Source organism: Cyprinodon tularosa, unplaced genomic scaffold, assembly GCF_016077235.1.
Source record: "Cyprinodon tularosa strain WSP-4 unplaced genomic scaffold, ASM1607723v1 ctg551, whole genome shotgun sequence".
In the NCBI taxonomy this organism is placed as follows: Eukaryota; Metazoa; Chordata; class Actinopteri; order Cyprinodontiformes; family Cyprinodontidae; genus Cyprinodon; species Cyprinodon tularosa.
Window position 1 is genome coordinate 158,182 of NW_024039287.1, and position 24,294 is coordinate 182,475.

Genomic DNA, 24,294 nt, shown 5'->3' on the forward strand with positions numbered 1-24,294 from the left:
GAGCATTCCCTACATTATCCTTCATCAACATTTCTTCCATTTCGATTTTAAAAAGCTTGACTCCGCAGCCCCCTTCACTACACCAATGATGCTTACTCATACTAATTTCTATTCTTGTCAATGTACTTAAGAAACAAATATTGAAGCATTTATGAACTTGATGCTGTGATCTAATTTAAGTAAGCATCATCATCACTTGACAAAATAGGTAGAGGCAATGTTGAGGAACCCAATTTGAACCATGATGGCCTCTGATTTGTTGGAGGGGAGAGACGTTGTGTCCATGTCGCTGCAGTCAGACCAATAGATGTTGCTGAAAATCTAACATTATAGCTTCAAGGCTGATGGGCATTCAAAATATGAATTGATGTAAATAGCTGACATACAATAATTCACACATATTTATGTAAACTTTTGATCAGAATAATTTTGAAATTTTTTTTATCATTATTATCCATATTCTCTTAAAAAAAACATATAATTACTATATATAAGGGTGATATGAAACTTGAGTACCTGAGTATAAAAGTACATACGTAGATTATTCTTAGCTATGGTGGAATTATGATTGGCAACATCCTCCATTAACTCTGACGGTGTTTTTACCTCTGCCATGGTCATGTTTTTAGACGAGTCTGTCTGTCTTCATAATTTGATAACAGATTTTAATGAAAATTTTTCCCAAGGTGCACCTCAGTCCGAGAAACCATCCATTACATTTTAATGATGATCCTTATCATAGTCCAGATGCAGGACTTATTTTAAAGGATTGTTTTACTTTATTTAGCTAAACAAGTAGGTCCCCCCTAAACCAGAGAGTTAGGGGGACCTAAAGTCCAAGAAAGTATTATGAAAGTCCAAAAGTATTTTGCTGAAGACAAAAACATTAAAGGTGGGGCATGCCTTCCTTGAAGTCAAACAAGAGTGCAGAGTGATTGAAGAAGGTGACACTAGAACATTTGGTAATTATTCAGGTTCACGTGTGAGTTCTAACTATAAGTGTAAGTCACAATATGGGGCAACATTTTCTCCTTCGAGGGTCTCTGAGTGATTTTCTTGTTAAACATGTATCCAAGCTGTGCTGTTGATTATAGGGGCTTTGAAGCCAGGATGCAGAAATATTGCCACTCCCGCTCTATTTCAGTATCAACAGAAGTGACACCCATTTCATCCAGGAACCTGCAAATACATCATTTATAGATTAGTTGTACAGAGGTATAATTTCTCAATGCAGGTGAACTAAACAAGAAAATGTGAATTACAGGCATCAGAAAGTGGTTATTGAATGAAGAACAGAATATTACCGCTTTTGAATGTTACTCAGCAGGTCTTCAGCTCCTTGAGGGTTTTCTCTCTTGAATGAATTGTACATTGACCAACTGCTAATAAAACCCACCAACCTTCTGACTGAGATCATGGATTTGCTCGGAAAACTCTCAATCCTGTTGGATCAACGTTGGATAAAGAACAATGAAAATGTTTAATTTGAATAAAGCCTCATAGGAACTACATCTGTATAAAAATTAAGTGAAGTAAAGCGATAAAATGTTCTCATAATGCCAAATCAACTGTAGATCATTACCTCTCCTTGTCAGGAAAAGGTATGGCAGAGTACAGGCTTTCCAGTTTACTCTCTGATACAGCAACTGGGTTGCTTGTGTAGGGTCGCAGCAACTCCTTTACCTGATGGTCAGGTAATACAGAGAATCAACAATCAGTCCCATATCCCAGAGCAAAGGACATGCAATGCATCTTATTTTTATTTTTTTTCTCAAAGTCTAAACATTATTAAATGCTGTTGTGATTGATGTTTCTCTTTCAAACTGTACCAGGTTCAGTTAAAAATGAACATTCCTTTTAAAACTAGTTTAGAGCTTTAAAAAAAGCCTCAGAATCATGGCATTTATTTAATAAAAACATTCAGGAGTTAAAAAAGTTCGGGACAGTTATTCTTTTAACTATATTAATAATTAAAACAGCAGCTATGTGCAAACTTGATTTATTCATGTGTGAGGATAAGTGATACAGCCTAATAAAATTGAGAACTGTTTCTCAAAAACAACAAATGTGGTCATTTAGTGAAAAAGTAATTTTGTATTACAGCTGAATGATTGCGAAAAAAAATTCTGCATTAAGTCTGGAGCACTCTTAAAATTAATCTGTACCTGAGAGAAGATATAGAAATCGGACAAAAATGGTGAATGCAACATTTTCCCCCTAAATCACTTGTATGAACAATTTAAGAAAAACTGTGTTGGTAGAAATGCTTCTTGCATGATGCCGAATGAATGGCTTAAAGCTTTTTGATAAACTGTTTTTTGGAGTCAATTTACCATTAAACTTTTAGAAATAACAGAAACATCTATGGATAAGTGCCTCTATATTCCTTTTGTATGTCATCTGTTCTTAAACCCCAGTCAACCTGAGCCTGGTTCAGCTGCAGGTTTTGTCCTGTAAAAAGGGAGTTTTTTTCTCTGCACTGCTGCTACATGTGTGTTCAGAGTGAGGGCTTGCTGTGGTCGGCACAATGCAAGGGAATATCCACTGTCACCGTAGGCTGATCCAGAAAGAGTGAATCCTGCAAAGTCAATGCTTTAATGCAATCAGCTGTATTTCCTTAGATAGAAAACTTTGAATCACTCTGGACTGCTTGATGAATTGTTAATGTAAAGTGCCTTGAAAATACATGATGTGAATTGGTGCTATATAAATAGAATGAATTGAAGTTCTTACAATGGCAAATGCAATGATGGCTTGCTACTCTTGGTATGTAAAAAAAATATTTGACACAGACAGTCAGCATTTATTATGTTTTTAAAGGTTTATGCAAACAAAAACATCTGTTGCAAAAATAAGCCATTATGACAGCCTGCTGTCACATTCTAAAGCTGTGATGTAACTTTTATGTTTCATTTTCAAAATGAGTTGCACTTTTCAAATATTTTCATTAGCCCGACTTTAAGTTAACTATTTGTAGTGCACACATTTTTTTAACTTAAGGTTGTTAGATTTTTGTTAAAATGCAATTGATTAATTTCTTTTTCGAGTTTCCTTTGGATCTGCTGCTGGAGGGCTGCAATGAGGGAAATTTGTTTTATCATTTGTTTAGATATTCTTAGTTTTGGGTAGTTTTGTTAATTTGTTAAATTTAAAAAGTACTTAGTGTCTGGCTAGTTGTTATCTGTTTAATTAAGTTTATTAGTTTGTCAGTCAGTTATCCTCCTTGTGTGTCAACAGTTATCTGATCAGCAACTATTTAAGTTTCCCTCATGTCTTGTTTGATAGGTCAATTTGTGCTTGAGTACTTTATGTTAGTACCTCATTTGAAGTGTGTGTGTGTTTTTTTTATTTGTGTTTGGGCCCTGTTATCATTTGTTGAACACTTTTTTAAAATAAATTAAGACCTTTTTTTGAAAATTTTCAGTGGTTTTCTTGCTGGTTTGTGCAAATCCCTCACAGCCATCAATTATTACTGTATTGTTATAGACAACACAGATCATTCGGTTGAGCTTCAACTATAAACACCAGATGTTTTTAAGTTTACACCTACCTCCTGGTAGATGCCATTTAGTTTTTCTCCACAATCCTTATAGGTGAATCTGATGTTATTGTCTGTAAAGCCCAGCAGAGCCATGCAGCCCCTTGGTTTAAGGACCCGATTGGCCTCAAGTAGAAACTTGGACTGGTCGAACCAGTGTGCTGCAGAAGCTGCTGTTAACAAGTCTACAGTGCCGTTCTCAAAAGGAAGCTCTTCTGCTGTCCCTTTACTGCAAATGCAACAAGGAGACGAGTGAATAACAATAGAATCAATATCTAGGCTTCAAAGAGAGAAAGCAAGGAAACAGGGTTAAGGACAGAGAGCTGTTGAACAACATGCTATAACTTAACATTAGTGCAGAGCAACATCCATTCAACTGTGTTTTTCTTATTTGATTTGCTCATTCAGTTTCTCCAGACCAAAAGTAAATGTTTTACCGTCTATATGTGTAAATCAATGCAAGAATTACATAAAGGAATTACATAACATAACATAAAGCGGAGGTCTTCAACAGGGGGTCCATTGAGGTACTGCATGGGGGTTGCAAAAGTTTTGGTTGATTAGACTTTTTTTCATATCCCCCTTCAATTTTTTCCATTAATTGAAATGTCTTTAAATATACATTAACATGAATTCAACACACCGTAGTAAACAGATAAATGGAGGCAGAAGATGTCTTTCAGCCATCAATGCACACATTCAGTAACACACAGGGGCTCTTTCAAACTAGGCACCGTTTCATTCACAACACCTGTCCCATCAACCAGGAATCAGAATCAGAAATACTTTAATGATCCCAGGGCGAAATTACTTTCGTTACATTATATTCACTTAAGTTTAAGTCAGATCAGTTATTTGAACATGAAATTGTCATGATCGGTTCTCTAATGGAGACCCAAAGATGCAGAACACCACTGACGGACACAGGATGAAAAGTTTAACAAGTTTATTTGCATAAGCACACAATATGTCGATGACTGGTTCGGGCCTGGAATCTGGTTTCACCGGGGTCTGCGTGAGAGACAGCACAGTTAAGGACTGTTGACGGGGTTTTGGTTTCCAATGGTGCTCTGATAGTACCTTGAGGGTTCTTGAGGTTCTCCTTGGGAGAGTCACTGTTGGTTCTGGAGAAGGATGTGTTAGCAGAGTCCGTAGCTGCTTCAGCGTCTCACGTCCAATTAGAACAGACCTTGGCTTGGGTTTCCTAGCTCTTATCCAGAGCTGTTTAGAGGTTGACAGAGAATCTTCAGGGTTTGGCTCGGAGGGTCGGCTCGGCAGGTTAGCTCTTCCAGAGCTTTCACGGAGGAAGCTCGAGTCACCTAGAGGCACAGAGACAAACGTTAGAATCTGACTCGGGATTAAGGACATGGAAAAATCACTGAGATCAAGGCTTTAGCGCTGACCAACTGGAACAAAACACTGCGGCGTTGAGGTAAGGTCTGAAGGCAGCTTAAGTAGTGGATCCTCTGATGGTCTTGATGAGCTGCACCTGTGCAGGAGGCTCCCTCAGAGGATCCACGGCGGACTCTGCTGGAGAAAAATGGTATTTTCTCCAGCTCCCAACAGTACCCCCCCTCAACGACCGCCCCTTGGCGGTCCGGAGGAAGTGAAAGGACGGGAACGCTCGTACTCCTCGATCAGGGCAGGATCGAGGATGTACGAGCCTGGGACCCACTGACGATCTTCTGGTCCGCAGCCCTCCCAGTCGACGAGGTACTGCCAACCGCGACCTCGTCGACGGGAGTCTACAATACGGCGGACCGTGAAGGCTGGATGGCCATCGACTTCCAGGGCGGGTGGTGGGGAGTCGGATGGCGGGCACAAGGGGCTCGAGGAAACAGGCTTGATCTGGGAGACATGGAAGGTCGGATGGATTCGGAGGGAAGGAGGAAGTTGGAGACGGACAGCTGACGGGTTGATGACACGGGAGATCTTGAATGGGCCTATGAATCTTGGGGAAAGTTTTCGAGACATCCCCCTCAAGGGGATGTCTCGAGTGGAAAGCCACACTTCCTGGCCCACAGAATACTCAGGGGCGGGGCGTCTCTTGGCGTCAGCGAAACGCTTGGTTGATTCAGCTGACTGGTTGAGTGTGGCAATGGTCTCCCTCCAAATCCTTCGACAGCGACAGATGTGATGATTAACGGACAGCACCGATATCTCTCTCTCATCTGCGGGGAAAAGAGGTGGTTGATATCCAAGACTGACCTGGAAGGGCGACTGTCCAGTGGATGCAGAACGGAGAGAGTTGTGGGCATACTCTATCCAGGGAAGGTATAGGCTCCAATCCACCGGGTTATTGGACGTTAGACAGCGGAGAGTGGATTCCAGATGCTGGTTCATACGCTCGGTCTGGCCATTCGTTTGGGGATGGTAACCTGAGGTGAGAGATGGTTTGCAGCCGAGCGCAGAACAAAACGCCTTCCATACCTGGGATATGAATTGGGGACCTCTGTCCGATAGAATCTCCTGGGGGATGCCATGAAGCCGGAACACATGTTTGATAAGAAGCTGGGCTGTCTGGAAGGCCGTGGGAAGTTTTCTCAGGGGGACTAGATGGCAAGACTTAGAGAAACGGTCGACAATGGTTAGTATGGTGGACATACCTCGGGAGACAGGGAGACCGGTGACGAAATCAATGGCTATGTGGGACCATGGACGCGAGGGAACAGGTAGAGGTTGAAGGAGACCAGAAGGAGGTTGATGCGAAGCCTTGTTGCGAGCACATATGGGACAGGCCAACACATACTCTCTAACATCACGATGGAGCGTGGGCCACCAGAAGCGCCTGGAGATGAGAGCGACAGTCCTACTCACTCCTGGATGGGCGGAGAATTTTGCGGCGTGCATCCACTGGATCAGACGGGACCTGACAGAAGAGGGAACATATGTGCGGTTAGTCGGACCGGTACCTGGATCTGGTTCGGTGGCTAGGGCTGAGTTGATTAGGTCCGTTATTTCCCAGTTGACCACTACAACGGTGCATGAGGCTGGGAGGACAGGTTCAGGTGTCTCTGGATGATCGGCAGAGTAGAGACGAGAGAGAGAATCGGGCTTCACGTTCTTGGATCCGGGTCTGTAGGTGATAATGAGGTTGAATCTGGAGAAAAAGATGGACCACCTGGATTGGCGAGGGTTAGCTTGTTTGATTGACTGGATATGAGCCAGATTTTTGTGATCAGTCCACACAAGGACCGGATGCTCAGCTCCTTCCAGCCAATGCCTCCATTCCTCCAACGCCAGTTTGATTGCCAGGAGCTCACGATCACCCACATCGTAATTTTGTTCAGCAGAGGAAAGCTTACGGGAAAAATAGGCACAAGGGTGTATTCTTTGATCTGAGTCGTCTTTTTGGGAGAGAACAGCTCCAACACCGGAATCTGAAGCGTCCACCTCAAGGATGAATTGTCTAGAAGGATCAGGTTGAATTAGCACGGGTGCTCTGGAAAACATGGATTTCAATTTCTCGAATGCAGCTTGGGCCTCGGGAGTCCACTGAAAAACTCGTTTGGAAGAAGTTAGTGAGGTTAATGGCAGGGCGGTTTGGCTATAGTTCCTGATGAAGCGGCGATAGAAGTTAGCAAACCCTAAAAACCTCTGTAATTGCTTTCGATTCTCAGGTACTGGCCAATCTAGGACTGCCTTGATCTTGTCCTCAGAAGGTTTTACCTGGCCGCCCTCGAGCACAAACCCCAGAAAGGTGACAGAAGACTGATGAAATTCACATTTCTCGGCTTTCACGAACAGCTTATTCTCCAGTAGTCTCTGTAGAACGAGACGGACGTGTCTCTTGTGTTCATGGAGATCCTTGGAATAAATGAGAATGTCATCAATGTAAACAAACACAAAAACGTTGAGGAAATCTCTGAGAACATCATTCACAAGGGCTTGGAAACAGGCTGGGGCGTTAGTCAAACCAAAGGGCATCACCAGGTACTCAAACTGGCCCAAGGGTGTCTTGAAGGCTGTCTTCCATTCATCACCCTCTCGAATTCTGAGGAGGTGATAAGCATTTCTTAAATCCAGCTTAGTAAAGACAGTTGCACCCTGCACTGGTTCAAAAGCTGAGGCGAGAAGAGGCAGTGGGTATTTGTTTTTAATAGTTATTTGGTTCAAACCTCGATAGTCAATGCAGGGCCTCAGGGAACCATCCTTCTTGCCCACGAAGAAGAAACCGGCGCCCAGAGGAGAGGATGAAGGACGGATTATTCCAGCGGCCAATGATTCGTTGATGTATTTCTCCATAGTCTCTCTTTCTGGTTTGGAAATATTATACAGTCTGCTGCTTGCAAGAGGAGCACCGGGTAAAAGTTCTATGGCACAATCGTAGGGTCTATGTGGAGGTAGGGACGTCGCACTGACCTTACTGAAAACGGGGGCTAAGTCATGATACTCAGAGGGAACTGAAGAAAGGTCAGGAGAGTCCATCTCCCCCCCACCTCTAGGAGGCCCCGCCATCGGGGCAGCAGAACGAAGGCATGTTTCGTGGCACGTAGAAGACCATGATTCCAGGAGACGTTTGGTCCAATTTATGTGAGGGTTATGCTTCTCCAACCACTCGAATCCAAGGACCAAGGGGGAACATGCAGAAGGAAACACAAAAAAGGTGATAGTTTCTCGGTGGTTACCTGACAGAAGTAGCTCGAGGGGCTGGGTTTGGTGGGTAACACGATGGAGTCTCTTTCCGTCTATGGCAGACACACTGAGAGGCTGAGACAGGGGAATGGTTTTAATCTGAAGCTGCTGGACGAGCTCAGAGTCGATTAGATTGCGCTCACAGCCTGAGTCGATGAAGGCGGAGAAAGAGAGACTCTGGTTATTACAGAACAAGGTAGCTGGCAGCAAAAGTCGAGGAGATTTACTTGAATTTATATGGCCCGCCAGACTCCTCATATCCTCTGGCGGGCCCCGGCTTTTGATTTAGCCGGGCAGGAGGCGATAAAGTGACCACTCTCACCACAGTATATGCAAAGATTTCCAAGAAAACGCCTTTGTCTCTCCTCAGGAGAAAGCCTAGTGTGTCCCACCTGCATAGGCTCATTATCCCTTTCGTCTGAATGAGAGGCCTGAACAGGCAACGATAGAGTCTGTGGCTTAGATCTCTGTGTGGACATCTGCTCTGTAGAGGGAGAGAGAACAGCCATGTTATGAGTGGCAGAGGAAAAATTACTTTGCTTCTTGGAGGTGTTTCTGGCTCGAATTCTGTTATCTAATCTGATGGCGAGACAAATAAAATCGTCAAGGGAAGCTGGTTCATCGAGGGTAGCAAGTTCATCCTTGATTTGTTCATTTAAAGCCATGAAAAATGCTCCCTTTAGAGCGCTCTGGTTCCATCCGGAAGCTGCCGCTTTAACCCGGAAGTTGATTGAGAAATCAGCCACAGAAGAATTACCTTGTTTAAGGTTGAAAAGAGCTCTGGAATCGATCGTTTGGTCCGTCTCCTGGTTAAATACCTGGGAAAATTCAGCAATAAAGTCAGAAAAACGGCAATTTACACCGTCGTCGATGGCAAATCTTGCCTGAGCCCAATCTAAAGCTCTTCCTGTTAACAGAGAGAGGATGAACGATATCTTCTTGTGGTCTGAAGAAAAACAACTAGGAGAGTTCAGAAAAATCAGCCGGCACTGGAATAAAAAACCCTTACAATCTTTCATGTTACCAGAGAATTTTTCTGGGAGACTAGGACGGAACTCTGATGACGTCACAGGTTGTGACCTCGGGGGAGGAACTGGACCCGGAAATGGTTGCTGTGCTGATGTAGCATTAGCGCCATTGAAGTAGTTAACGTAGCCTTGAATAGCTTGGTTCTGTCTTTCAATATGTGCATTTAACTCACGTAAGGCCTGGCTGAATCCTTGGATTTGAGCAGCCTGTTCGTTTAGCCGACGGAGATGGTGATCTGCTGGGCCTTGAGTTTGGCCGCAGTGTTCTGTCATGATCGGTTCTCTAATGGAGACCCAAAGATGCAGAACACCACTGACGGACACAGGATGAAAAGTTTAACAAGTTTATTTGCATAAGCACACAATATGTCGATGACTGGTTCGGGCCTGGAATCTGGTTTCACCGGGGTCTGCGTGAGAGACAGCACAGTTAAGGACTGTTGACGGGGTTTTGCTTTCCAATGGTGCTCTGATAGTACCTTGAGGGTTCTTGAGGTTCTCCTTGGGAGAGTCACTGTTGGTTCTGGAGAAGGATGTGTTAGCAGAGTCCGTAGCTGCTTCAGCGTCTCACGTCCAATTGGAACAGACCTTGGCTTGGGTTTCCTAGCTCTTATCCAGAGCTGCTTAGAGGTTGACTGAGAATCTTCAGGGTTTGGCTCGGAGGGTCGGCTCGGCAGGTTAGCTCTTCCAGAGCTTTCACGGAGGAAGCTCGAGTCACCTAGAGGCACAGAGACAAACGTTAGAATCTGACTCGGGATTAAGGACATGGAAAAATCACTGAGATCAAGGCTTTAGCGCTGACCAACTGGAACAACACTGCGGCGTTGAGGTAAGGTCTGAAGGCAGCTTAAGTAGTGGATCCTCTGATGGTCTTGATGAGCTGCACCTGTGCAGGAGGCTCCCTCAGAGGATCCACGGCGGACTCTGCTGGAGAAATTTTCTCCAGCTCCCAACAGAAATTGATTGAACTGCCATATTAAAAAATGATCTTCTAGTCTTCTGATCAGTTACAGAAAGACAAGCAGTAAACACTGCATGAAAAGTGGGATTTTCGTCAATATACGGCACTGTAGATTGTCGTGGAACTTCAGGTTAGCGGCAGTTTACGGCAATTTGCAGGCTTCGTCGAAAACTCCCGTAAATTGTCAGAAATTGACGTGGAATTTCTTAGGCAGTGTTCCCCCCATGCCTCCCCCCCATGGAATTCTAGGGGAGGCTTTAACATGTAAATGAACATGCTGTGAGCTATACAAATGCAAACCAGGGTTGCAGGGGGGGGTTTACCCCAAGTGACATCTTTCTGAGGAAGAAAATCTCTGATACAAAGAGATCAGGCTCAATATAGCCTCTCACATTTTAGCTTGAATTGATTTATTTAATTAAAGTATAGAGACCAAAACAGATCTTTAGCTGACAGTGCAATACATTTAGAGCAGTAATTATTTAAAAAAAAATTTGCATTTAAGATAAAAAATAAAATATTGTCTGTCAATATGTTCAATTCACAATTACTTAAGTGGAAAAGTTTCAAGAAATGAGTCTGAGATGATTCACTTTATAACATGGCGCATGATCCTGTTGGAAGTAGCCATCAGAAGATTGGTACACTGTGGTCATAAGGTCCGGCCAGGTCAAGATCCGCAATTGCAATTGCACCAAACAGGAAAAAGAACATCGACAAATTCCGGTTCGTCAAATTAAAATATAGCAGCAACAGATCGGTGACTAGAAATTATAGCACAATTCTTATATATATATATATATATATATATATATATATATATATATATATATATATATATATATATATATATATATATATATAAAAAAAAAAAACTAACACCGTTTATTTAAATGATTGGATCCAAACTATTGGTTATTCACCAACGAGGAAGCAGATTTCTCATCTCCATCAAAATATTTATTTTATACCGAGGGAATTAAACTTTAATCAAATCCATTCAAAAGAAACTTCTTATTACATGAATGAAAAGAGATGCTGAGTTTGGAAGTAGTGAACAAGTTCATTAAAAAAAAGCAGTTTTGAATTATCCTTATCCCCGTTACAAAAATCTACAAAAATATAAATATACATTTGGGCAGAAACTGAACATGTGCTGGATGATGGTGGGATTTTTTTAATATGCCATAATTAAAGAATGCCATAAAATGCCATTTATTAAAGAATCATAAATGCAACGATAAACATATTTAATTAATTTTAGTGCCAATTAAGGGCTTGATTAAAAAAAGAATTATGAATTGTAATTATTTTTAATGATCCGCGGAAACCCTGGTTCATCTGGCGCATGCCCTCTACGATCTCCAAGGAACTCAGAGCGGAGGGGACGGAGCAACAGCGGCGGCTGTAGGCTTTGCTTTGTGCAGGCGGTCTGGAGCGCAGCGGGGCGGAGCGGAGCGGAGCGCAGACGGAGTATGTGGGATTTCGGGGTAAAACTCCTCTTGGACGCGATGGCGACTCTGCATCGAACAAGACGAACTCAAAGAAGAGATGCTAGCGGTAAATATATGTTCGATTACTGCCTGCTAAGCTAAAAGCGGCCTAGCCTGAGCTATGGCTAATAGCAGCCTAGCTATTAGCCTATCTAGCCTAGCCTTGCAAGAACAAGCTTTATTAAAGTGTATTTTTTGTGATTTACAGGTAGCAGTACGCCGTCTTAACAACTCGGAGACTAATTGCAGGCGCTATGAACCGGAGCAAGGGTAAGATTTAAAGAATATGCTTTTATTCTGCGGTAAAAGGTAATGGATACCGATCATAGCTTAACATTTTGTTTTCACAGACCTCCTATTTGCTCGGAGCCATAATCAGCAAGTCCAGATTTGCACGATGATGATAAAGACGACATTGTGTGTAAGTGACTTGTTTTAATGTTTTCTCCTTCCTTGTTACTGTGACTTGCGTTTGATTTTTTATTTATACCGCTCTCATTTAATTGTTTTCCAGCTGCCTGTAAGACGTATTTTCAGACGGTACGCAGGAGCTTCAGATATACGCAGCAGCCACACGCTGCGTGCGGAGGCTATCTGCTCGGAGTCGGGCCAGAAGAAAGAGGGTAAGACTTTATTTGGTGACTATTTTTCAGGTGCATTAATAGATGTGTTGTGTCCATACGCAGTGCGCTGATTCATTGTTTTTTTTTTCAGCTGCTGAAAGCGAGGCAGAATGTGCTAGCAGATGAGGAAGTGGAACTCTGGAAGTCCGCCGTCGTCAGCGGTGTCTCTGGATGGATTGTACGGTCGCCGCCATTTCGTAGGCCGGATCTCACTGAACTCTGTGTTAAGCTGCAGTCCCGGTTAGAAGCGATGCCGAAGTACAGGGCCACGCACAGTAGACGTCTGCACATCGGACCTGCCTCGGAGGGAATGCTGCCAGTTACCACCAACCCCGAGGAAGCAAACGGACCGTTCATGGACTTTTAATTTTTAGAAACGCATGTGTTTGGATACGCGTTGTATATAGTTGTGTGTGTTTCAATAAAGCTCTTTCTTTGCATAAACAGCTTCCTGGCAAATCTTCATTTCCTGTATAAATTCATTCATGTCCTTGATGGTAGCATAATAATTGTGTAGTAGTGTAGGATAACATAAATACACACCATATGAATGAATAAATATATGAATGAATAAATATATGAATGAATAAATAAATATATATATATATATATATATATGAATAAATATATATATGTAAATATATATATATGCCAACCAATCACGAGCGACTTTACTTGTTTAAAAAGAAGTGGTTCCGTCCAATACTCAGTAAGAAAATTAAAGCCTGGCGTGGCCACGTGTGGTTTTGCTGCCAATCACGAGCGATTTCATTTGTTTGAGAATAGTGGTTTCAGCCAATACTGGGAAGGTTATTCAAGCCAGACCTGGCCAGCCGCGCGGGTTTGCTGCATTCATATGCTAATTAGGGCCATTAGTACAGCTGATCGCTCTCCACATACGTCACGGTACGTTTTCGACAATTTGTGGCACGACAAACGCGGACAAGCACGGGTTGCAAATTGTCGGAAACTGACGAAAATCAGGCAGATCTGCGGGAGTTTACGGGGGTTTACGGGGACGAAAATCTCACTTTTCATGCAGTGAAAGCATTAGTGTGGAAAGGCAGAAGCTTTAACTGGCTGTGCAGTTGTTTAGCGCATTAATCAACTTGCATGCAATGTTATTTCATACAAGAAAAGAACGCCATCACTTGTGAATAAAGCTCTTTATATACAGAAGCATTAACACCTGCTTACCGGTATGTGATGTTAGTGTATCCTGGCACGGCACGGGCCTCCTCCAGTTGGCAATCGCTGATATCAATGCCGACCACTTCTTTGAAGTGCGGTGCAAGCAGCCGACTGTGCTGACCCGTCCCACATCCCAGATCTACAGCAAGCAGATGCGGCCGTCCTTTCTGTAGAAGGAAACGGATGATAAGTAGCTTCAAAGGGCTATATACTTCGTTTACAGTAGGGATGCACTGATCCACATTTTTTAATCTCTGATCCAATTCAGTACTTTAATTTGGATAGCTGCAGTTCCTGATATTTTGCTCATAATTAATGTTTACTTTTTTAAAGTCTGTCATAAACTCTTGTCTTCAAGCAAGTATAATATGTATATGCCAAAAGGAAACAACTGGAGATTACAGTAAGGTCAGAAAAAAGTCATTAAAACAGTAAATTGTGTTAACAGGACAAACTCCAACCTGAAAACAAATATAAGGTAATATGTGATTTATTATAGAAACAGACTAAAAAGATCTGCTCCTGTGGATCAGGCCCTTTCATCGACACATCATCTAGAATTTTTCTCTATATCAGGACCGATACGGATATTAATACAGGATCAGTGAATCTCTAGTTAAAACATAATTTCAAACACCAAAGTTTTTACTGACAAGTCCTACCTTTTTGTCCAAGTACTGAATAATGATATCCTTGAGGCCAGAGGGAGGAGTGAAACGATACTGCTGGTAGATGGAAGCATGTTCCTTTCCTTCAAAAAGTCGGTACGCCATTGAAATGTCTTTTCAAATACTATTTCTTATCTGTCGTCCCTTGTAGTTTTTCTGATCTCCCCCACAAAGCAGTCTCTGACTAGGGAGCAAAGTTCGTCTGTTGTCTCTTGCAAGCAGTTGCTTCTCTTTGTTTTCCCTCTCTGTTATAGTTACTGCATAACAGACTTATTTTCAAACCTTTCTCAGTCACCTGCAAAGTCCAGTCTTAGTTTAACGTCCCAAACTTCCTAGAATTAAGAAAAAATATATAAGCAGTGAAACAATCAACATTTTGTAGATGAGTTAAGATTAGACTTTAACATTATATAACATGGACAAAAAAGGTTACAGATTAATAGAAGTGGCCTGATGAAGCTCTTTACACTCGATGAAAGCTGCCTCTGATGTCAGGGTTTCTGTTATTGCAGCTGCAGAGCTGTTGGCTGTAGGGAACAGGCTGTTTAACCCTTTAATGGCACATTTCTACATATTACCACAGAATAAAACATACTTTTGTTTTTACCTTAGCAATTCCCCAACCTCTTTCTAGTTAACGTGCTTTATACAACATGCATGTGCCAACACAAGTATCTACTTCAACGTACTTTAGAGTTAGGGTTCTTTTCTGTTTTAGAAGCTATGGAATTTATTGTTGGTTTTATTTACTACTTGTGATTCTTCTACATCTGTCCAGAAAATGTTTTTTCTCTTTCTTCTGCATTAATTTCACAACTCATAAACAAGCCCATAAACCCTTCCCCTAAGCACTAAACCCTTAGTAGGTAGGGTGAGTGGACTGTTCAGCCCATAAATAGTAAGTCTGCATGGCATAAATCTCAAACCGCACCATAGGCATTGCCCCTTAACTATGGAGTGTCATTCCCAATGAAGTGATACTCACTGTGCGGGGTTCTTGATTGAAGGTCAAGGGGAAAAATTAGAATGGGGCGCACTCTACCCTCCCAAAGGTATGCAGTCATTGCTATGGCAACACAGGGACGCCCCACATGCATGGCTGTAGCTCTGTGGTGCAGCTTGACATGAATTAGCAACAACTGCTTTCCTTCTTTGTTGGAGGGAAGAGGCTGTTCCTCAATCAAGGCACCCTTCTTAGTTTAGAGTGTGACTTCATTGGAAGTTACACTCTATAGGAGCTAAGGAGCAGTGGATAGGGGGTGGTTTGGTATTGGGCCATTGTTTACCTTCTAGTCCCTTATTCCATCTTCTACAATCTTGATCTTTGTGGCAGTTCCAGCCCACCACCTATCAGCCTGGCATAAAAAACATATTTAGTGCGCACATATGCTTTTTGTTCCTTTTTTTCTCTGTTAATGATCTACATAAAGCTGTTTTGTCCTTAGGTGGCTATAAATGCGCTGTTCTTTTAAGCATGATTCAATGTATAATGCAGTTAAACATGCAGCAGACAACTATGATTACTGGAGGAATTGTCCTGAATTTATTTATCTTTGATTGTTCGAATATGTTGACAAGCAAAAAGCAGACTCTCCCACTGTCATCTGTCTGTCTGTAGAGCCACAATGACAGCAAACATTTTTGTAGTCAAAATTGCACCTGAATTTTAAATATGCGTAATACAGATATTGAAACTTCACCTTTGGCCACTTTAAATTTGATACATTGTTAGTATAAATGTTTGTCTTCCCTTACAATTTATTTTCTTATCAGGAAAAACAACCAAGTCATAACAGAAGCAATGGTTGGTCCAGTCACTTCAGTGTTTTTGTTTTTTTTTGTATGTCAAGGCTGTTTTTCTTGACCATGTGCAACAACAAAAACTATTTTTTTAATTCTCAACAATGGCCTTGAGGAAGCAAAGTGTATTTAATTGCACCAGAGGGATAGTAATAATGACCTATTGACCACTTCCAAATGAGGCAGTGAGAATAATGCCATCCCATGGGTTCTCATTAGGTTTTAAAGTATCAAAGGAGTTAACTCAGGCATACATCTTTCCTCTGATTAAGACGTAGATCAGCTTTGTACACTAAGGCATAAAAGTTGTTACTTATTCGTTGTTTGCTTGTTTAATCAGCTGGAGAGGTTATTCGCAAAGAGGGCAGAGAGACTTGAGAATTTGTCATTAGTAGACTTACATCATTCAATGGTATGGAAAAAGTTATCACATACATTTAATGTTTTTATAGTTATCACACAATAACCACAATAATTCTTATATTTTATGTACCAAAACAAATACTCATACTCCAAGGTTATTTCTGTTGTTTTCACTACTTTTGCCTTAATATTTAAATTAAATATATCTTATGTTTAACACATTTTCTGATTATCATCTTTATTTTCCACCCTCTGTGAACGTTCCACCTCAACCACTAATAAAAGATGATATATAAACATTAAGGACAGTTAGGGTGAATAAATGCTCTGCAAGATCAGAGAAATGTGTTGTTTTACATGAATTGGGAACAACTGTTCGTTCGTGGGCAGTTCATGCATTAATTCACAAAAAATAATCCGGAAACTTTGGGAAGTCTATATAAATCCCTTCTCATGTGCTATTTGTGGATAAATCTCAAAATTTTAGGGTTATATATTTGTATATTTGTTTTAAAACCTATGAGAAATGTCCTTCATATATTACATAAAGATAAGATTTGGAGATTGGTGTTTCAGTTTAATTTCATTGTGTTTGTATTTTCTTCATTTCATTGTTCATTCTTGTTCTGTAAGAAGATTGTAAATTCTTTAATCACATTTAGTAAAATCATTTTTTACACTGTAAAATATTCTTTGAGGCTGATCCCCAAGCAACTGTTCAAAGTTCTAGGCACAAGTCTTAGATTGGTTCAGCTGTAATGTCTAGGGGAAGTATAGTGTAAAACAATGATACCTGCAAAACAGAGTCAAATAGTCAAATTTAAGCATTTCTTAAATTATTTAAACAAATAAAAGTTATGGACTACAATTTTCTCTTTTACTATTATAGATTTCAATGAGCTCATCCGTATTTGTGGTCTGAATCTCTGTACAGCCCAAAACCTGCAAAACGTGGCAATAACTTGATACATTGAGTCTAAAGTTGTTTCTTGATAATGTTTGCTGGTGTAATGAAAAGGTCCAATTATGCCATAGAAAACCAGAGTAACCTGAAACGATTATTAACCAATTTACACAAATCAGCTTATAAACTCAAAACACCAGCAAAAGTTTCCTGAGCATTTAAATGATTGCTTATTCTAGGCCAGTGGGCTACAAATTATGGCTCCGACTTCTGACTGGACAGATTTCTACTAGACAGTCATTGTTCAAATCAAGAATAAACCACTGGCTGATTACATAAAGGTGCACCTATGCACAATTACTGAAAATTTGATGAAAGGAAAAGCTTTGTTTAAAAGAGGCTCTAGCAATAGTTGTACCCGCATCCTTGAGACGACTTTCCAACAAAATTCATTCAAGTATTTGCGGCTCGAAAGGACTCGACTGAATTGGGAGTCAGTGCACTAAGCACCACAAAGAACAGGCGAATCCTACAGAAGCGCTAAAAGTGTTTTACTTGGGACCGGGCTGTTGCTCTTTGGTTACAAAATCCCTCTTCAAGTGAAGTAAGGTTGCATTTTGATACGGAAATCAAGGTGCCAGGGTAATTTATTTTTTCTTTTTGAGAGGCCCAGGATTGATGCAGTCTGAAGTCCAATGGAAAGATTGCACATTCAGATGATTTATGGTGTATGTCATATGCTGGTGTTGGTATTTTGTTGTTATTGTTTTGTTTTGTTTTTTTCAGTTGAGTTAAGACATTAATCTTGCAGTATACATACTTACTTCTTAATACAGATTTTATGAAGATGCTGGTTTTGTTTTTCAGCAGCTGTCCGCACTATTAAATTGAACAAAAGCTGGTTTAAAAGCATAGGTGTTACTGTGCTTGGCCAGCACACTAAGCTGATTTGAACTTATTACAGAATCAGAGATACAGTCAAGATCACAATACACCAATTTATTTAAAAACAATCCCAACAAGAACTGATTTTGTAGAACTTAACATACTTTTCAGAAAACTGGCATTTCTGTAAAAAATATATTTATTTGAGAAACATCCTTGCCAGGAATCCAGTTTGTGTGGTCTGTTTTTGTGTTTCCTTTCCTCCTCAACCAGGTGGTGCCCCATCCTCATTGGGCCTCCCTGCACACCTGCAGCGTGTTGCCTCATTACCTGTGGAGCGCTCTTAAGCCGCTGACTGCCACTACCTCGACGCCAAAGTGTTTGCCAGTTTTGGGTACTCTAGCCAAGCTGAGTTTTGCTGAGTCAAACTGAGTTTTTGTCTACCTGAGTTTTAACCTTGCTGTTTTTGTCTTTGCCTCTCGGCAGGAAGTCATCCTGCAAACTGGATGTTTCGGACCTTCTCTCCCCTGGAAGGATCTTATGAGAACCAAACTGAGCTGAGGATTCAAGTTTGTGGTTTGGATCAACCTTTCCCCAAAATAATTGTCTGGGGCTTCTCTCTGAGCAGGGGACTCATCTACACAGTAAGCCATTCAAGTACCGCAGGAAATCTAAGTGGCAGTCAGCTTCTCCGTTCACCAAGAAACAACCGCAATCTGGGTAAACCCTGTCCTCCCACCATCAAACAAGATAATCACTGGAACATCCCACACTGACTGGATTCAATAAAAGACAAATTTTTCTGGAACCGTGAGTCTGCAACCTATTCCTCCTCTTCAAGTCAAAGAATCTAATTTCCCACTGAGCCTGAACTAACTGCAGTGTCTTCCCCTCACTTTCCAGTTCCGTTTTGACAGTGTTCAGAGCAGCACTGGACTCCTCTCATTATACTAAATAAACCTGCTAAACTTTTCCCTGGTTTCTCTGTTTGGTCTTCTGCATTTGGTTCAAATCTTTAATTAAATCATGACAATTCTGAATGTAAGGTTTTTATTATGCCTTCCGCAAAAAAAAAAAAAGGATTTAAAGTTTCCACCCTGTTTAGAGAATTCATTTCACTTTCTGAAATGAGAGACAAAATGTTCGACTTTTCATTTTCTATTTTTCATGTAGGTGTACAATAGTTGCCAAACATCACATCAACACCAGTTCTGCCTGTATGAATTATCCGCAATAATTAGATTTGTTTTTCTAGACAAGCATTTTCAGACTAAGCAGAGAAAAAAATCAACTTAACATACATATTTGTAGTTTTTATACAAAGTATATAAATTGGAGTTGCAGGCAGAATTTAAACTTCTCACATTCTTCTTACCTCAATGGAGACACATTCTAACAGAGAATACTCAGTCCTAAGTAAAAGGGACCAACCAGCAGGCATACCTCAGTAGGACTTTGCACTGGTGAAATCTGTCTCACATGACCTCTCAGTTCCTCACAAGATGTGTAGATATGTTTTAGACCTAAAGTATTAGGGAGCTTACCCTAAGGGAGAAATTGTGCTCTCCTCCAACCACAATTGATACCTCAGTGAACTGAGACATTGATTTAAGTTTGTGGTCCAACGGTTTTTTTCTTTTGTTCGTTTTTTTTTTTTTTTACTTCTACTTTTTAACTTTTTACTTCTTTTATCATATGTTTATCTTCATTTGCTTTCATTCTGCTTTTATTTTGCTTCTATACATAGATCATCCAAAGGGACTTTGGATGATCTATGTATAGAACTGTGCTACACACATAAACTTGGCTTGTCTTGTCATATTTGGAAGAGTGCCATTGATGCAATGCAGAGATTACAAAAAAATACAAAATTCTTAAAAATATATCAATAGATCATCTGATAATAACGTGTTAAAGGAAAGGAACATTCTGCTACTAAAAAGTGACAGAATTGTCAGAAATATTGGACCTTCACAATAAATTCCTTATGTCTCCACAAGGCTGAAGCATAGAGATGAGAATGTGTTGGTTAATGTATTTTGAACTAGAAAAAACATGCGGAGTGCACAGACCTCTCCCAAGCAGTGTAATTTTCCCCACATTGTGATTTACACCTATAGCTTAAACTTGTACAGGATCTGGATCTATAGAATAGAATAGAATAGAATAGAATAGAATAGAATAGAATAGAATAGAATAGAATAGAATAGAAGTCCTTATAGTTGGTTTCAGGAGGCATTCAGGAGCATGACAGCTGTGGGGAATATGCTGTTCCAGTGCCAGGTGGTTCCAGTCCGTAGGCTTCTGTAATGCCTTCCAGAGAGCAGGTGTGAGAGGAGTGTGAGTGCAGGGTGAGTGAAGTCTTTAGTGATTTTCCCAGCCCTTCTCATACACCGCTTCCTGTAGATGTCCTTGATGGCAGGGAACATTGCGCCGGGGATGCACTGGGCAGTTTTCACCACCCTCTGCAATGCCTTCCGGTTCAAGGCAGAGCAGTTACCCCACAAAACTGTGATGCTGTTGGTGAGGATGCTCTCAATGGTGCAGTGGTAGTAGTTTTTGAGGATCCCTGAGGACAGATAGCTCATCTTCAGGCTCCTCATGAAGAAGAGAATCTGATGATGAGTTTGGAACAGCTGGTCGTCCAGGTCAGGGCCTCAGAGATGTGGACTCCCAGGAACTTGACGCTGTCCACACGCTCCACCACTATCCCCTTGATGTGGATGGGTGGATGTGGGTTAGCATTCTTCTTAAAGTCCACGATGAGCTCCTTGGTCGTTTTGGTGTTCAGCTGCAGGTTGTTTGTGTCGCACCACTCAGCTAGATGGTCCACCTCATATAGGTGGCCTCATCTTTGTCTCTAATGAGGCCGATCACTGTGGCGTCGTCTGCAAACTTAGTGATGGTGTTGGAGCCATGGACAGGTCTGCAGTCGTGGGTGAGGAGGAAGTAGAGGAAGGGACTCAACTTGCAGCCTCGTGGCCATCCGGTGTTTATGGTGATGGAGGTTGAGAGATGGTTGTCCAGCCGGACATGTTGGGGCCGACTGGTCAGAAAGTCAAGAAACCAGTTACACATGAGTGGACTGATGCCAAGGTCTGTGAGTTTCGTAATGAGTTTTGATGGAATGACAGTGTTAAATGCTGCAGTATAGTCTATGAACTGCATTCTGGCTTAAGTGTTCTACTGTTGTGTTGTTACTATTCAGAGTGCAGCGCTATGAAGACTGCATCCTCTGTGCTCCTGTTCTGCCTGTATGCAATTTGGTGGGTTTCCAGTGCGGGGATGGAGACAGGATCTGAGGATGTCTAGAACCAGCCACTCAAAGCACTTGGTGATGATGGGATTGAGGGCTACCGGGCGTTTGTCATTGAGTCTGGATGGGGTGGAGTTCTTGGGGATCAGGACGATGGAGGTGGACTTGAAGCAGGTCAGTACCACAGTGTTGGCCAGGGACAGGTTGAAGATGTTCGTCAGCATCCTACCAGCTCCCCAGAGAACACTCTGACGACACATCCAGGGATGCCACCAGGACCTGTGGCTTTGTTGGATTTAATCCTGCTCAGGACCGCTCCTACATCAGTGGAGAGGAGAGTCAGTGGCTGTTGGTCTGCAGTAATAGCTGCCTTGGTTGCAGCTGTACTGTCCCCTCTCAAAATGTGCATAACGGTTGTTAAGCTCGTTGAGGGAGGAGACATCGGAGGAGTCGGTGGAGGTGTTGGTGGTCCTGTAGTCTGTCAGAATCGGAAGGCCTTGTCAAATACTTCTGAGGTCAGAGTTGGAGAAGTGATCCTCCACCTTCCATTTGTAGTGGTGTTTTGTCATCTTGATGTCTTCTTCAGCTCAGTAGCTGCACTGTAGGCCTGTGCATCCCCTGACCTGAAGGCGATGTTGCAGGCTTTCAGCAGGAGGCGAACTCTGCGGTTCATCCAGGGTTTCTGGTTGGGGTACATGGTGATACAATTCTTGGTGGTGACACTGTCAATGGTGGTGGAGAGGTGGTCCATCACAAAGACGTGGTCCACTACCTTTACCATATTTTTGTGAATTGTTCCTTTGTATGAACATATCTATGTTGAAAATTTTATTAAAATCCCTTCATAGTAATCAAGACACCAACATCACTCCCTTTTCATGTCTTTTTTTTTTTCTTTTTTTTTCTTCAGCATATTTTTTTTGTTTAATGCTGAAGCTTTCAATAGTCACTGCTGCCAAGGTGCTGCCAAGAGTAGTTGGACACACTATAGCGTTGCATAAAACCTGAAATAAAACTTTGGTACTTATCAAAAAGAGCAGTTAGAGAAAAATCTACATTTTCATAGTGTTGCAGTCAGTGAGGCATGTAATAAATTATTTGTTTTCTAAAAAAAACAAATACACACACAACTCAATAGTGTTTTTAATGAACTCTGATTGGCTGCATGACAATCCCTACTAAGGTGATGTTGAAGACCTTATTTAAATAGAGTAGTAAGACTAGTAACCTGGAACCTGGATCAAGCAGGTCAACTTTGAGATTATTGTTACAGTAAGTAAAAGAAATAGAAGTAAAAATGAATATTTCATCAATTACAATATTTTTTCTATCAGGTTTAAATGACACAAGTCGCAATTACAGATCAGCTCTCTTTTTTCTCAGTTTCACATGTTACTGCATAACTGTCTTGGTAAATGTTTCTCTTATTCTGATAATCATCTTTGATAATGCATTACATCAACCAATGTATATTCTACTATGTGCCTTTGGCATTAATGCACTTTATGGAACAGCAGGTTTCTATCCGAAACTTCTTTGGGATCTGCTCTCTCCTGTTCATATCATCTGTTATTCAGGATGTCTTTTGCAGGCTCATATGTTGTACACCTTTGCCTGCAGTGATCTGTCAATCCTTGCCCTAATGGCATATGATCGGTATTTGGCTATATGTCGTCCTTTGGAATACCACTCTGTCATGTCAGTACAAAGAGTCATTAAGATGGCATGCTCTCTTTGGTTAACATCATTTTTTATCATTGCAGTTAACATTTTTCTTACATCTAGATTGAAGCTATGCAGTCGATATATAAACAGACTGTTCTGTGTAAACTGGAGCATTGTGTCACTGGCCTGTCAACTTAATGAAACCTATATTAATGAAATTGTTGCAAATATTACAATAGTAATTTATGTAAATCATGGTTTCTTAATTGTATGGTCTTACATGTATATCATCAAAAGATGTGCCAATTCTATAGAAAACAGAGCAAAGTTTGTGCAAACCTGTGTTCCACATTTAATCTCTCTGTCTACCTTTCTTGTGACTATAATGATTGATGTTACTAATAATCGATTTAGATCCAAAGATTTACCACAGACTCTGCAAAATTTTATTGCAATGGAATTTCTTGTCATTTCTCCTCTAATGAATCCACTCATTTATGGCTTCAAGTTGAATAAAGTTAGGAGCAGAATTGTTGATCTTATTACTTTTAAATGTGAACCAATTTAAGTACATATTTCAGGTGCAGCAAGCCTTATTGTCATAAACTGTTATTATACTCCTTAAAAATATATGCATTATTTATTGTTTGTATTGTTTAGATCAGTTTGCATACATAATAGGTTGCCCATAGCAATATCTTTAGTTTTATGTTATTTTCCCTCATGCACTTTTGAATGGGCTATGTGTACTTGTATGTATGTAACTTCAGCAGTGTCCTTGTTTATATAAAATGCTTTTATGTTATCAGTAATTGACATAAAAAGACACATAGCCATCTCATAGCCAACGTGATACTCTGCTTAAATGTGAAGATTGCTGCAGGGAAGAGTCTCTCAGGAGTTATTTACTGTAGTACGAGAAGAAAGATGACACCTGCAGCAAAAGTTGTGATAAACTATTTAAAGTCATTTGTGCAGTCAGAAATACTCTGACATTGTTGCCATGAAAAAACTTTCAAAATAAAAAAAATCTTTAAGATGTGTTAGAGAAAATGATATTACTATAGTTGCTGGGTTAATATAAATCCTTTAGTTTTTTTTCTTAAATTATAGAAACAATTCAAAGAAATGCTTTTTCTTCAAAGTAAATACGTTAAAACAAAAAATGTTTGTATTTTAAAAAATAACTGTTCATATATTTGTCTTACCTTAAATAAAATGTATTTAATTGCATTGATTAAAGTGTCCAGAAACTTTTAATTCGTGAAATGTGTTGTCCTAAAG

The 24,294-nt window shown here is 40.8% G+C and overlaps 2 protein-coding genes across 3 annotated transcripts; one reads left to right on the plus strand and one right to left on the minus strand.

The window, feature by feature from the left end:
• Positions 1–642: 642 nt before the first annotated feature.
• Positions 643–19,578, minus strand: zgc:162396 (uncharacterized protein LOC555292 homolog). 2 transcript variants are annotated; one of them, XM_038305158.1, is made up of 7 exons: positions 19,465–19,578; positions 14,132–14,469; positions 13,476–13,636; positions 3,551–3,767; positions 1,583–1,683; positions 1,305–1,442; positions 643–1,179 (listed from the first exon to the last, which is right to left on the minus strand). In XM_038305158.1, exons 2-7 carry the CDS (start codon positions 14,240–14,242, stop codon positions 1,089–1,091), a joined length of 819 nt encoding a protein of 272 aa, XP_038161086.1. In that variant the 5' UTR covers positions 14,243–14,469; positions 19,465–19,578; the 3' UTR covers positions 643–1,088. The 2 variants fall into 2 exon arrangements, with proteins under 2 accessions (XP_038161086.1, XP_038161087.1); XM_038305159.1 differs by lacking the exon at positions 19,465–19,578 and having other exon boundaries at positions 14,132–14,471.
• Positions 19,579–21,611: 2,033 nt separating this feature from the next.
• Positions 21,612–24,071, plus strand: LOC119796532 (olfactory receptor 5F1-like). Its single transcript, XM_038305129.1, has 3 exons — positions 21,612–21,683; positions 21,768–21,825; positions 22,623–24,071. Exons 1-3 carry the CDS (start codon positions 21,612–21,614, stop codon positions 23,576–23,578), a joined length of 1,086 nt encoding a protein of 361 aa, XP_038161057.1. The 3' UTR covers positions 23,579–24,071.
• The last annotated feature ends 223 nt before the right edge of the window (positions 24,072–24,294 follow it).